Source organism: Podarcis gaigeae (genome assembly GCF_964106915.1).
Source record: "Podarcis gaigeae genome assembly, chromosome: 10".
Taxonomy (NCBI): Eukaryota; Metazoa; Chordata; class Lepidosauria; order Squamata; family Lacertidae; genus Podarcis; species Podarcis gaigeae.
The window spans coordinates 42,170,269-42,185,115 of record NC_139686.1 but is presented as its reverse complement, the minus strand read 5'-3'; the positions used below and the strand labels follow the sequence as shown (position 1 = coordinate 42,185,115).

General features: G+C 38.9%; 1 protein-coding gene across 31 annotated transcripts in view; it reads right to left on the bottom strand.

Annotated features, from left to right (window-relative positions):
* OSBPL8 (oxysterol binding protein like 8) overlaps positions 1 to 14,847 on the bottom strand; it is a 67,884-nt gene that overhangs the window by 15,605 nt on the left and 37,432 nt on the right. For 6 of the 31 annotated variants that reach the window (XM_083699133.1, XM_083699131.1, XM_083699140.1 and 3 more), the window contains 8 exons: positions 14,122 to 14,269; positions 11,690 to 11,760; positions 9,405 to 9,500; positions 7,443 to 7,544; positions 6,078 to 6,281; positions 4,167 to 4,251; positions 3,219 to 3,387; positions 756 to 981 (listed from right to left, as the gene is read on the bottom strand). In XM_083699133.1, coding sequence (XP_083555259.1) covers positions 756 to 981; positions 3,219 to 3,387; positions 4,167 to 4,251; positions 6,078 to 6,281; positions 7,443 to 7,544; positions 9,405 to 9,500; positions 11,690 to 11,760; positions 14,122 to 14,257 — 1,089 coding nt within the window. In that variant the 5' untranslated portion in view covers positions 14,258 to 14,269. Of the gene's footprint in view, positions 1 to 755; positions 982 to 3,218; positions 3,388 to 4,166; positions 4,252 to 6,077; positions 6,282 to 7,442; positions 7,545 to 9,404; positions 9,501 to 9,825; positions 10,089 to 11,149; positions 11,177 to 11,689; positions 11,761 to 14,121; positions 14,562 to 14,847 lie in introns of those variants that run through there. The other 25 variants (XM_083699130.1, XM_083699132.1, XM_083699138.1 and 22 more) reach the window with 6 other exon arrangements.

Below are 14,847 nucleotides of genomic sequence, written 5' to 3'. Positions count from 1 at the left end.
TTGTCAGTAAACTTGCTTTACCCACCCGTCAAAAATACATAATGCTCCAAAGAACAACTTGAGCGAAAGCACTCCAATTGACTCAACTCTGAGCAATTTATCCCTAAGCAGTTTTGGTTTTTTAAATTAAAACCCGGAGCCTGCAACCCTGAATGAGCAAGGGCCAAAATATAACATGTGAAGCAATTCACATGCTGCACTTTGGAAACGTGAACTATTTTTTAAAAAACACCAAACAGCTAATTATCAAACCAAGGCTAGATAACCTGCAACACACTACAACTTCCAACTCAACCATGAGATTCAAAATTTCTGTTTTGCCTTGGTTAATGCCCTTGGGCATGTCCTTGCTTCTCTTATCAGTTGTCAATCTAGAATAATCTCTGTTTACCTTTGGGTCGGTTCAGGTGACTGGCTGGCTCTTAGTGTTTCGTTTTGTCAAGTTATTTCTAAATCTGCATCAACTTTAGCCAGCCATAGGCCAAATCCTACCAGTTTCTTTAGCTTTTTATGGTGGCCTCTTATGCTTAGATATGCTTTAAAAATTAACCTACCAAAGCAATTAATCTACCAGTGGTCTGAAAACTGACCTACAGCTAGAGGGACATAAGACAAGAAAGTATGTGATAAAAAGGCAAAGGAAACCATTTTGCAATTCAAATATTGCCAAAATGACTGCCTTTCCAAGGTACAATTTTAGTTTCAAAATATTAAAACCAAAACATTACTACTGCATAAAAACACTTTTTTTTTACCTCTCCAAGCTCTTCATGAACTTCTTCCAAATACGTTGTTTCCTTGATATGATCAGGTTCAGGGTCAATGTACGAGTCATCCTGCCGCTCAGATGTGTCAGTGTCACTTTCTCCCAAGCCATCATTATCTGATTCATCGCGATCATGATCATTTTCCCTATCTGATTTATCAGAATACAGATCTGGATCTTTGAAGTGATGCCTTTCCATTTCACTATCATTTAGCCTTTAAAAAAGAAGAGATAGGTTTCAATCCTGGGGCTTTCCTTTATACAATTAAGCAACTCAACTCAACTTATAGCTTTTGAGTGATCAGTTCAGTAATCATTAGGCATGATAAAGTCAAATTTAAACACTTTTCAGTCTCAATGGAAAAATTAAAAGCACATTTAAATGAGTGGGACACAGGAACACTTAAATTTGACTGGGATCTATCCCAAGTTTTAATATATGCAACATCAATTCCTAAACCTTTTCATATGGTTTTACCTCTGTTTATACTATAGCATCATTACTTTATCACTAACCAAGTAACTATGCATATAAAAAGAACTGCAATTGTATGTTTTTGCTTAGGTTTTATAGCAGACCTTACCCCATAGACTCAGAGAAACAATCCATACTTTCCATTTTAGCTGTTTAAAATACATTTACATTTATACTCATACATAGGTAGCGATCAAATTAAGAATGTACTAAGCTTGCCAATTAAAATTGTAGATAACATTTTAGTATTAAAATATATAGCCTTTCTTGCAAAATACATCAATATGAGTTAATACAGAAATGTTTGTACAGCTACAACACTGTAATTAAAGGAATCATTGCAATAATTTATCTTTGAATTGAGTGCTACAGTCACAGTGTGGGGTCTTTTAGCAGTTCAAGCCACTGGTAAGTACCAGCATTGTGACTCACAGCTAACTCAACCAATCACCGCTCTGTAGTTTGTTGCTCCTGTAGTTGTATTGAGTGACGAAACATAACAAGTGAGCTGAAGAGGAGTAGTAGGTGTGTGGCAATAGTTTCTATTTGTAGCTGTTTCATAACTTCTGGCAAAACAATAGCAAACCAGTTCCATATCATAATGAATGTTTACTACAGGTGCAAACCCTATTCCAGAACTGGTGGTACTCAGCTATTTAAATGTATTTGGGAGGGAGAAGATTACAGGCAGCTCCCCATTTATGCACGTTCAATATGTGTCCAACTGTGTATATGGAAGTGTATATGGAACTGTGTATATGGAAGTGACCAGGAAACATCATAAAGACATCACTGAAATGTCACTAAAAAAGCAGGGCTGGGGGCAGAATGGGGTGTTTGCAGGCTTTTCCAATGGCTTTCAAATATACACGATTTCACCAACGTGTGTGATGCCTCGGAACTTAACCCCTGTGTAAACTGGGGGTTACCTGTATAGCCTCAACGTATGGTGGAAATGGCCAGGAAATTCTATTTCCCAGGTCCCCCTACAAGTCAGCTCTATAATACTGATAACTGGGGTTTTTTTTTTGGGGGGGGGGGGTTAAGGAAATCATTATTGTGTTAGCAGGGAACAGTAAAAAAGAATTGTAACATTGGTGAAGGGTGCAGGGCCGGATGCAGCTTTTAAGTCATTCATTTGGCCATTTACCTTGTCTACATGGACCCTCTAGCAGTGTTAGAAACTGAGATATGGAAGCACCTTAAACCTAGCTTACAGGCACAACAATGGAATGTCTAGTCACATTTTTTAAAAAAATAAAAATACAAAGCTGAAAATGAATGAACTGCAGCTAAAATATTGTGTTCATTTTTCACATGGTCTTGTCTTTCCCCTGCCCCTAATATTCTGAAGAGGGTCTCTTCTCCAGTCTTCAGAGGGTAGCTGGAAGTGGGGAGGCAGAAAAGGGTCCTCCTTTCTTTTCACTCTGCAGTGTTAATCCAAAATCTTAGGTGCAGTACTGCACCCAGAGCTCAGAAACTGCTTGAGCATTAATGAACTTCCCCGTCACAAAATGTGCCCAGAACAACGGGAGTTTCGAACACTGCCCTCTAGGATAGGTCTTCACCAGCCTTTGAGAAGACTATGAGGTGGATGGTGTAAAAGAAAAAGGGAAGGATGAAAACGTCTCTTCCCTCCATCTTATGTCCTTCCACAACCATAAACTAGCACATATAAGAACACAATTGCATCCTTAAGCATATCTGTACTCAACAAGTTAACATGTGAATATATAAAGAAACTAAAAAGTTACTTTTAGATACCATTATTTTCATACCATGTGCCTCTTGTGTGCTTATTTAAAAATTCTAGTGATATTTTCAGTAAGTATAGCAAGCAGCAGTTTTGCCAAGAGTGAAAAAAGTAACCGATAAAAGAAAACATTGGAAAACTATTTACACGACAGTAAGAATTTAACCTTGGAACAGGCTTCATGACCCCCACCACAATAAAGGTTATAAATCTGAACAACTTACGGGAAGCTTTCACTACTATGCACGTTGTTTGCACGTAGCAGACCATAGAAAGACACGTGTGCACCATCTGTTAAGGTCACTTCATGCTCTTTACCTTCTCTAATCATTGTGCGCTTGAGCAAACCTGAACACTTCAAAGCCAGCTCCAATGCATCCATCCAACACCTACCTAAAAATAAATATTTTTTGTTAGTATAATACCCCACGTTACTGAGTTCACCATTTGAGTAGTATGCTAGATCTGCATTTCATATGGATGTACCTTTAAAGCACAGAACTAGGATTTTGTATCTGACCTCTTAAGACCAGAAATGATTATCTGTGCTCTTTCAACATATCCTACAGCCAGATTCCAACTATATTTTTGGTTAAGTCTCATTTACTTCATGTTTTTATTCACGTATGCTTGGGACTGCAACACTAGTAGCTTCTGATATACTGGGCAGGGGGAAAGGCACTGAACTTCGGTCTGTATCCAAAAAAGTCTTCCCCTGTTAGCACAAGGAGTTCCTCTCCCTCTTCTCTTTCTGCACATCCCTTCTCCCATCTGTTGTCAAGGTTCCCCTCACTCCAAAAAAAAAGCCTATGGAGCAGAGGCGGGCAAGAGGAAGTCTCACTGCACAGGTGCGAGTCTGAATATATAGGCACAGAATCAATGAGTCATGTACATTCGACCAGCTGTGCCTTATAAGTCTTATAAGGTTGAAGTCTTCTGAAGGGAAGCTGTACCTATATTGCACTGGTTGCAAGCTCTGGTTTTCGTATTTTTTAATCCACATTTATCCTACTGTGAATATTTTGAGAAAAAGAAATCTGGGGGAAAAACACATCTGAGCTACACATGGTGTTGCTGGTAAAAGAATATTTCCTGAAACTGTTTGATCACATTAGGATTTACTATGCTGCCCTTCACAGAAAATGTTATTGACAGAATGTGCTTTTATTTACCATCTGATTCTGAAGCTGCTCGGATGATCAAGTAGCTGCTGGGTAGTGGTTGTGTTATGGATCCAACAGCTTCACCTTTAGGACCCTTAAAATACAAACAATATAGATGCAAGAGTTTTAGATTAATTTGAAGGCACAATTTTAATGAAATATCCAGGATTCTCTGTCAATCAGCAATTGCTATTGCAAATAACTCTATGTGACCAATGGTCATACTTCACTGGAATCTGCTCTTCAGATTAATTTTAAAAATACCCCCTATTTTGGATCCCCCTCCTCTTAAAAGGTCTTTAGAACTAAAATTTCCAGGTGCTTCTCCCACTCACTCCTGTATTATAATTTTTTAAAGAAAAAAACACCGTAGAGGCCAAAATATTGGTGGCATTAAAAATTCTGATTACTCATTCATGTTGGGGTGGGAAGCAAGAAAGAAATGACAGCAAGAATACATTTAAGTAGAACATGCAGCTGGCGAAGAAGAAAGGCACAGCCAACACCATCTGTACGCTTCCTTTCTTCAATCACTGTTGAGAAATTGGAAGGTAGCTCAGCTACAAGAAAAACGTCACACATTTCGGTCTGGAGAGTTGGAATGATCCTCATTTGAAGCTCATGGACTCCCAAATGTGTGACAGAGGACACTACAACTTAGTACATAAGAAGAGTCTGATAGATCAGGCCAATGGCCGTCTAATCCAGTATCCTGTTCTCAAAGTGGTAATCCAGCTGCCTGTGGAGAGCACACAAGCAGGACCTGAGCTTGCCCCACCTGCAACTCCCAATAATTGCTGCGTCTGGCAGTGGAGGTGGAACACAGCCATCATGGCCAGTAGCTGTTGACAGCCTTCTCCTCAATTAATTAATTAAATCTTCATTAAAAACCATCTAAATTGATGACCATCACTTCCTCCTGTAGAAGCGAGTTCCATAGTTAACGATACGCTGTGTGAAGAAGTCACAACCTTTCCTCATAAGGGAGCTGCCCCATCCAACCACCCAAACATTTTGGTTGGGTTTACTGGTTAGCATCCAGAATATTCAGTAGCAGAGCCAAAAGGCATAGACGTTATACTGCCTGGTGTATCAAGAGAACCAAACCTCACAAGTGTAATTATGCCTTCTCACAAGAGATCCATCCACAAATGGACTGCGCCCTTTTTGCCTGTCTTGGGAATGGAGGTACATGTAATTCAGGTGATGCCTTTGTTCCTAATATCCAGGGCTGATTTCTGCTGCTAACCCATTTTTAAGTGAACTCTAGATGGGGTATGAAGGCACTCTGTCCTCTCCAGGTACAATCTTCTATCCTCCTGTTGGATCCACCCCCTCTTATATAATCTCTTAGTAATCCCAGTAAGTTTACAATGTAATATTAATCAAAACAATACAAATATACATAAGACCAATAAAAAGTAACAAACATAAATCTCACAATACACATGCTAAAATAGGAACTTAAAACGGCAAAGTAAAAATGTGGCAATTTTTGATGTTTTAAAAGAGAAACTTCTCAATACGGTTTTAAAGCACAAATCATTAAAAGGCCCAAGAGAATGAAAATATATTATCCTAATGCCTACAAGATAATAAAATAGGTATCATTAGGGATTCAGGAGCTGTTACACAGCATTACTGTGCACATTTTATATGGGCAAAGATTATGATTAGTGGCTGCTTTCACAATAAAGACCACACAGGATTATGCAGAAGACCAATACTTCTCCAATGCAACCACACTGCTCAGGGCTTTGGTATGTCAGAAAATCAAGCAAATTTAGCAAAGGGATAGCTGAGCTGACAACTGAAAGCACACTGTGATCATTAATATTTAACAATGCAGATAGGTTTAATGTGTCATTGGTGTAATGTTCTATTCAACACTACCTGCATTAAGAATACATATTCACTTACCTTAACAGCCCAGATGGATTGCTCCAAAGGATGGAAAAGTTTGAAACAAAATCCATCCTTTTTTGAAGGCCGCTCAATGAGTTCACAAGCGTTCAGAAGTACTGTTCCCACCCACTGGCCATTTTTAGGAGTTTTGTAAATAAGCAGTACTCCAGGTTTCAACACACACCAAAGTTTGGTCCAGCTTTTCAGTGTACCTCGAATCTTAACAGAAAAAAGAGACTTTTAATTTTAAGTACATTTTAAGTACATTTCAGTCCCAATCCCTCCTGGCCAAGCAGCAAGACCCTTCTTACAATATACACAACCAGTTCAGAATTGCAAAAATGAAGAAGAGCTATTCAAATTTCACACAAATACTTATAGGCACAACACATCTTAATGTTTGTACTGTATACTGTTAATTGAGCGTAACTAGTAAATCAAATTACCAAAGGATATCAACTGCACCATGCAGACAGTATTCCTTTAAAATGAAAACTAATTTGTTATGTCAGAAGTTATTTTACATATGTAAATAAATACAGAAACTTGGGATGATTCCCATGCCTGCAGAATATGTCTCAACTGACACCAGCAGAGCCTACTGGTTAGGGAATGTACTTGAAATATGAAATGCAAGTTCAAATCCCTAATCAGAAACGAAGATCACTTTGTAGCCTTGTACAAATCACACTCTCTCAACCTAATTTAACTTTCATGGGTTTGTGAGGATAAAACATTGCCTTTGAGAAGAGCAGGATACAAATGTAATCAATCTATGAAAAAAAGTAGTATGCTAACAGCCCTTACACTTTAGCCAATACAGGAAAACAAGGTACAAACAACAAGAGTTCAGGTGGAATATTTTATTGATCAGCAGAAGTAATTTAATTCTCCTGTGACGTGCAAGAAACACACTGACATTAAGCAGCTTAGATTATTTGATATCCGTGCTACATTTACATCCTCTTCCTGGAGCTATTCATATCATCATTGAAATTCACACATTTGAAACTCCCAGAGCTTTATGCTATCATGTATGAAATGTGGCTTGGTGAGTCTGCAAGAAGGAATCTGTTTTAAAGTAACAGTTTCCTGTTTCCAGAGTAATCACTCATAATTCACATTGTATTTAACATAAAGTGATCACCAATTCAATTAGTCACTGCAGACAGATGTAGCCATGGCAACCACTGTAAAGCAGTGGCAAGGTGTCCCCGTTGGTTCCCTATGCATCAAGTACTGAGCCTCTGGGATATAATTAATGGAGCTTTTCCTAGTGGTAAACATCAATCAGCAACCAACTAGGATCTGAATTCTTTTACATTCTGACAAATAAACAACAGCTACAACTTTCACTCAATATTACACATAATTCCTGACCTTCAGCCAGTCAGCCATAACAATGACTGATGGGTCTGTGATTGTGCTAAGTAGTTCTTTTGTGGCTCTTTTCTTCTCTTCCCTGTAATTTTTCTTTTGAACCTGTAAATAATGAACAAAGAATAAATTCAGAGGGTAAGAAATTTAAGAAAATGGAAGTCGTGGAGCTATAAATGCAAAGGTCAAAACAAACTGCAACATGCTTAGTTCAATCCATAGTAGTATGAAGAAAACGAAACAGTTTTAGGACAGCTGTTTATCTATCAGAAGAAGTGGCATTACATAATACTGCCTTCAAAGGAATTTCATATAAAGCATGAATGGGGAACCTGAGACCCTTCAGATATTAACTCTACAGCCCCCAACAGCCCCAGCCAGCATAGCCAATATTCAGGGATGATGGGAGTTCAGCAACACCTGGAGACTTGAAGTAGGGGTGGGTTATGATATATTGACATTTTGTCTCTTACTGCTATGAACTCCGGACCGCAATAAATGTTTCATATTTTTTTTACTCTGTAATATATTGAGAATGCACTGCCCAGCTTGCTGGCAGGAAGCAACACTTTACTGCAAAGTAAATGGCCAGGTTTTTTGCCTGCCCAATCTGCAAGGCATAAGCCCATGCCGCCTCCCAGCTGGCGTTGCAGAGTAAAAGGCTTTACTTTGAAGTAAAAGCTGCTTTCTGCCTGCACAATCTGTAAGGCGCAAGACAGACCCACCGTAGCAATAAGATTCCCTGCCAAGGCAGGGAGATTCTGATCAGCAAATATCCACGAGGCTTTGCTCTTGCTTTTGTTATGCAGGTTGGTTTAAGGCACACACCTCACCTCTTGCTAGGCAGAATAGAGACCCAGCTTCTTGGCTGATCTGATAAGCAAACAATGTTTCTTTCCCCCTCATAAGATCCACATGGCAGAATAGACACCCAGCATATTATCAGGCTAAGCACGATATCTGAGTCTCTCCTCTGCCTAGCAAGAGCCTCGTGGATCTTATTTGCTTGCTTATTGGAATCTGTGGTCCTCAGCAGTGCTGTGGACAGAGAATCAGGAAACAAAGTTTCTTCTTCCTGATATGATCAGTTTGGCTTGGCTTGGCTCCTGCTTCTGTACAGGCAAGGAAGCAACAATTTACTTTTGCAGTAAAGGCTTTATGCATTTGGAAACTAAGGTGCAGACGATGCTGATGACTAGGCTGCTGCTGCCAGTTCAAATTTTAATTGCTGGTTTTAGATATATAGTGATGCATTTTAAATATTTTTTTAAAGTAGTTTGCTTTTATTATTCTTTATTCTATGACTGGTGTTTTTAAATGTTGTAAGCCGCCTTGAATTTCAACTTGGCAAGATATAAATATGTTATATAATAAATAAATAAAATAATATGAGAGGCAGTGGGGTGGAACCCATGGAACGCTTTTCACTCAGCAAAGGAGTAATGGGCTGGTAACACATTTAATATTTCCAGCAGAAACAAGTCATGCCACGTTCAAAGTGGTGGACAGCTTCTGTGCATCCCTAGCAGCAGCAACCAGTAACCCATATACACTTTATCTGTAGCCTAGTTTTTACAAAGGTGGTGAAGTCATGTCCGGGCTACACCATTTTAGACCACAGGTGGGAGTTAGTAAGGCTGAATAATACCTGCATGAAAGTGAGCCCATAAACAGGCTTATAAACTCAGAACCAGATCTGCAGAGGGCAAAAAGTAATTTAGCTTCTTTTGCGTCCTCTCCCACACTCTCGAACTAGAGGGCTATGTTCAGGCTAGAAAAACACAGTGAATTCTGGAGAAAATTACAACATTGGTTGAAGATACAGCAGCACAACTTGGAACGTTCTAGCATTTCTTTAAAGTTATTGTGTATCTCACATTTATCTTCTGAGGCCACTGAGAGGTGTCATATTCTATAGCCAAAAGGCTGGAGATGGTAGGTTTTCTATTCTGGAAAGCAACTCACCTTAAGAGATTCCTTCTTTGTGAGCTTGGTAGTAGAGGAGCTGGGGGAGGAGGCAGTGATGTCCTTCTCAGAGCCATTATAAAGCTTTGATTCGGACTGAAAATATACATAACACAAGGAAATAATTAATGAAGGATTAGAGCAGTTGCTGTTCAGTCAAACTTCAAGCGAAACGTAGAAGCCACAAGTTTTTCAGATTGCTGCTTGCTCCCTTTATGTCGCTTCATTTAATGAAGGCATAGAAAGAGCTTGTAAATGAATCCTTCGTGTGGTACTTCAAAACGTTGGCTTCTTCTGTCATATCATTTAACAGTAACCCAGTTTGAAGAAAGGAGTCAAAAACTTGACATTGTCCACTGAGCTTTACATATGCAAACACAAATAGCTTTTCTTGTCCAATGCCACCTACGCACTTACTTACCCCCTGGCCCCTTAAGGAAAACATGGAATTTCTCCAGACTAAGATCTGCTCCCTGAATCGGTGTTATTCAAATACATTATTACAGCCTGCTTTCCCCAAAACACTCTAATTCTAGAGATCCATAACTTCACCTTACTTAGGTGCCTTTACCACTGAAAATATTTCTTTATTAAACATGCTGCTGTAGCATCACATGGCTTTTATTTATCCTGCCTTGAAAGTTCTAAAAATGGTTTCTCTGCATGTGCCACCCAATAGCTTGGGGGGGGGGGGCTGGTTGAGAATGACAGATGAACCCTGCACAGTTGCAGAGCTATTCTACTACACTTGATCTTAGCCAAAAGGCCGAGAAGCGATAGTTGCAGAGCTATTCTAGCAGTCTATCATCACTCAACATTGGTTGATAATGTAACCAAGTTAAATCATTAGGAACGTCTCAGCATCTTGTACTGACTAAAAATAAACTTTGGATGAGTTACAAGGCATTTATTACCCTGTATAGCAAAACACGTTTTATTGACACAAATTGTTTAATACTGAGATGCCCAGGAACCAGCCAAATCTTCTGGCTAAATTTAAGGCTATCCCCCCCCCAAAAAAACCCCCACTATTTTACTAAGTTTTCAGAGACAGAGAAAGGGGGGGGAGGGAAAGAGAGAGAGCACACACATAAACACCCACCAATCTCAAAAAAATGAGACAAAAGCTCTAATCCACCAAGCTCAGTCACATGTACACATACGAAAGTACATACTTTCTTAACCTGGATTTGGCACAGTGAAAGCTTTGATCACTTTGGCTTTTTATTTGTATGAGGAGAGGAACTCCAACCTTGTTGATTGCCCTTAAGCTCTCAATGGTTTTCATATCATTGACCATGGTATCCTCATGGACTGGCTCCATTAAACAGAAGTTGGAGGCAGTGTATTACTGTGGTTCTGTCCCTATTTGACGGACCAAGTTTAGAGAACCGCTCTTGGAGATTTCTGTTTGTTCCCATGGCAATTATATTGTGGGGATCAATTCTGTCTTCCATGCTGTTTAACACCTAAGTGAAGTCATTGGGTGCCATCATCAAAGGATTTTGGATGAGTCATCATCAAGGCACTCTGCTCTATATCTTTTGCAACAGAAGCAGATGAAGCTGTTCAGAAGCTGAAGTTGTGCCTGGGGTGGAGACGAGTGGGTGGTCTGGATGGGAGCCAAAAACCAAGCCTGAACCCTGAGAAGAGTTCTATGGCTTGGTAGTTTGTATCTTGTTCAAGTGTGAGTTGCACTCACCATAAAACATATAGCATGTAGTACAGTAGAACCCGCAACTTACCTGGGGGCTATGTTCTGGGGATTGTGCCTAAAACCAAAATCATGTATAGTCAAAATTCATTGGATTCAACGGCAGAGAGGATTCCCAAAGTCATTTTCCCCAGAACCCCGCCCCCTTTCTATTTTTTAATTGACATGCATGTAAAGCTGAATGTGCACAAGTGAAATGCACATAAGTTGCAGGTTTACTTGTGGATTCTACCTTGTCACTGGCTGCTCCAATGCCTATTGCCAGCTATGGCTAGTTCATCTAAAATAATATACCTCATACTTAACCAAGTAGCTAATAGAATTCACCAAAGGCCCACTGCATCTCCTGAGCAGCCCTCACTTTTTTTCACAAACTGGCTTTAAAAACAAATATTAGTGCTTGCTTTTGTGCTATAACCAAAGATTACACATAAACATAATTCACCTTACTATTTAAAATAAGCCACAAATGAGATAGGTAGGGAAAAGATTAAATTAATTGCAACTACGTATCCAAGCTCACTTAGATGCATCAAACTGAACTATGCTGTCTGAAGGTTAAGGTGCTCACCTTGCTTTTTGACATTGATTGTGTAGAATCATCTTTACTTTGTGAGGCATCATCCTTCCCTCTGTCAAAACCTTGAAGAGAAATTGAAATGGTTTCAAAAAATCAGTGTATCCCATATGCCTTTAAGGTTGAAATCCTAAATAAGTCAAAGCTATTAAACCTCTCTCTGACCAAATATACCTAGGGACATGGTGTATATGTCACCATTTGTTCACCAAATGTTTTTGTAATTCCTTTACAACTAGGATTTTTGTTGTTGTTTAATATTAAAGCCATGTTGTGTGAGACCTAGGGTCCAAAAGTGGTTATGTTCCCAACCTACAAAGTTCCAAGCATGAATGGTAGTTATCAACCCTGTCCCAATTTAATACATTTGTATTTTACCTTCCAGGCATTCAGAGGTACCTCAATTACTCCGTTATATGAAAATATCCAACTACAGTACTAGTAGCACGTAGCACAACATAGATAAGCACAGAGAGTTTCAGTCCACGGGAGCACTGGCTTGCCAGCCCAGCCCCAGGTTACAGCAGTTCCAACAATGTTCCAACAATGCAAAGCCTTCTCATCAGGCATCAGAAAAATAAGATGGAAGTGGAATCTAATAATAAATTCATGATGGAGTAAGCCGCTAGGATTAGGCATTATCATATTCACACCATACCACCACACACATCCAGGGATGTGAACTAATCAATGGATCATAAAACAGAATGAAGCAGAGCTTGTGCAAAGCCAAGTAAGGAGAGTAGTGCTAACAAGCCATTTCTACTCCTTGTGTTAATAAAGGCAGATCAGAGTAACCACAAAGCGGCAAGTGAATTCACTTATCTTAATCAGAAATTCCTCAAGAAAGTATTAGCTGCAAATGTTATCTTCCTGGTAAACTTACCAGGAGCTTGGGAAATTCCCTAGAACAATTTGGGATTAACGGAGATTTGGCAGCAACTTCTACATGCACAGCCTTTCTTTGGACATTTGTATGGGCAAGGGCCAGTGCGCAACATCTTACTGCTCCAAGCATTCATGTACCTTGCGATATGTCTAGAGAATGGGGCTCATGACACCACAATTAATGTCTAGGGTGCTCTACTCTTCATACAAAGTCAGTGAGCAAGTTACACGCACATAAACTGGTTTTAAAAAAGAAAGAAGGAATGTGAATCAAATGCCAACCACTGACATATTCAACAGCATGAAATTCATAATAACAGATACTGCGTTTCCCTCGCCCAGATAATTCATCTAAAAGGCTATAATTAAGGTAAGGTTGCAGTACCTAAGTTAACTACACTGTCTTGCATTTGAGATCTAGCACACATACATCTCACTTTGTCATCTGTGAGTATTAAACCACTCTAAATGTCAAACTGGACTTTTAGTAAGATATGGCAAAAACTCAGTAAAAATAACAACAGTAAACATAACTTCCTTATAAGAGTTGTTATGCAACTTACTAGCTTGGTTCAGATATCCTGAAAACCAAACTATGAAAAGGAAACATGCAATGTTGTGGTTACATTCAGAACTCTGCAATAAGTGATTGAAGCTGCAGTTATACAAGTACAGCAAATCTGCTTGTCCTTTGTTTTGTTGTATAAACGTTTATTACTTACACAAAAAAACATGAAAAGAGGGAGCATTATTTCTAGTTTCCAGGGGATTCACAGCATGTTTGTGTTGAAACTACTAACCACAAAAGAAGAGGTAGACAACTAATAGGTACATTAAAATGCAATTAGCTTGAAGGTTGCAATTGTCTTAAATAAATCAATTTTTACAGTAGTACTAACTCACACATTTACAGTAACCTTGCAATTGTGCATTTTCAAGACTGATCAAGTCCATTAGAACCAATGCAAACTAGATATACAACATTATGAGTATTTCCAAGTTATTATTTACATTATGAAGGAATGTAAGGATTAAAGGACACAACACTGATTAACATGGCCTCAAATTTTACATTTTAAGATTACTTCTAACAGTCAAAAGTCCTGCTATGTTGTCTACTCCAGATTTCAAAAGGACCTGCACCTAATTAGAAGCCATGTTCCGTTTACTTGAAAATCATTTGGTTGTAGATTCCAGTATGTTGAAAATTCTCTTAAATTGCAGGTAAGAAAGACACCACCCATATTCAGTCAAGTATCATTCTCATTATATAATACCATCATCATCATCATGTACAATCACACGAAATCTACAATGAAGCACTTCGTTCTTAATGCTGAACTTAAAGAAAGCGCTGCCCGAGATCACATGCCAACCATGAATCATTCTTTCCAAATCTCATTTTATTTTATTCAACGTGAATCCAGGTGCTTTTTCAGCTTAGAAAATTGCTTTTTTTAAAAAAAAAAAGTAGTATTTGTAGAAGCTTTTACAATAAATATTTTCATGAGAACATTAAAAAGTGAGACAAAACAAACCTCGGAAGACTGGTGAAAGTGCATTGTATCCTCCGAATGAAGCATTCCGGACAAGTTTCCGACCATCAGACCGTGGAGGCAGCGAAACTCCAGCACATGAAGAAAACCTACGTCGCTGTGGACCTTCTGCCTTCATGAGTTAGATGCTCTGTATAATGATTATTTTCATTCAGAAGGATGGCGGGAATAAGAACGATGCAGAAAGTCTTTTCCCTTCACACTCAGATTAGCAGCATGCAAGACCCACAAAGATCAAGTGCCATGTGCACACATTGAACAAGGAGAGATGCCAGAGGCTGTTGAACTTTGTAACCAAGCTAAGAGATGTTTATGAATTCAATCCAAGCTGCTACCATTCCTCCATCAATAACATGTCATATTTCAGTCAGCATGCCCCGAGACAAGCTGTTACTCTTCATTGTTTTGCAGGCACCAGACAACTGTCATGACAAAGTACATCAGAATGGAGGAGTTATTAAAGAAATTCCTTTGCTGCCTAATCATTCAAGTTCTATTTTATTGCACACAGAACAATTATGAGTATACTTCTAAAATTCACTCAAGAAAATTAAGAGTACTACTGAGAATCAGAGAAGGAATTTCCATTAAATGGAAACCCATTTATTTTCAGTACTTTTTATTGTGGATTAAATAGCATTTGCCAGCAAGGACTCACATAAATGGCTCTGAAAGAAAAAGCACTGCTTCTGAATGCAGTATTAGGGT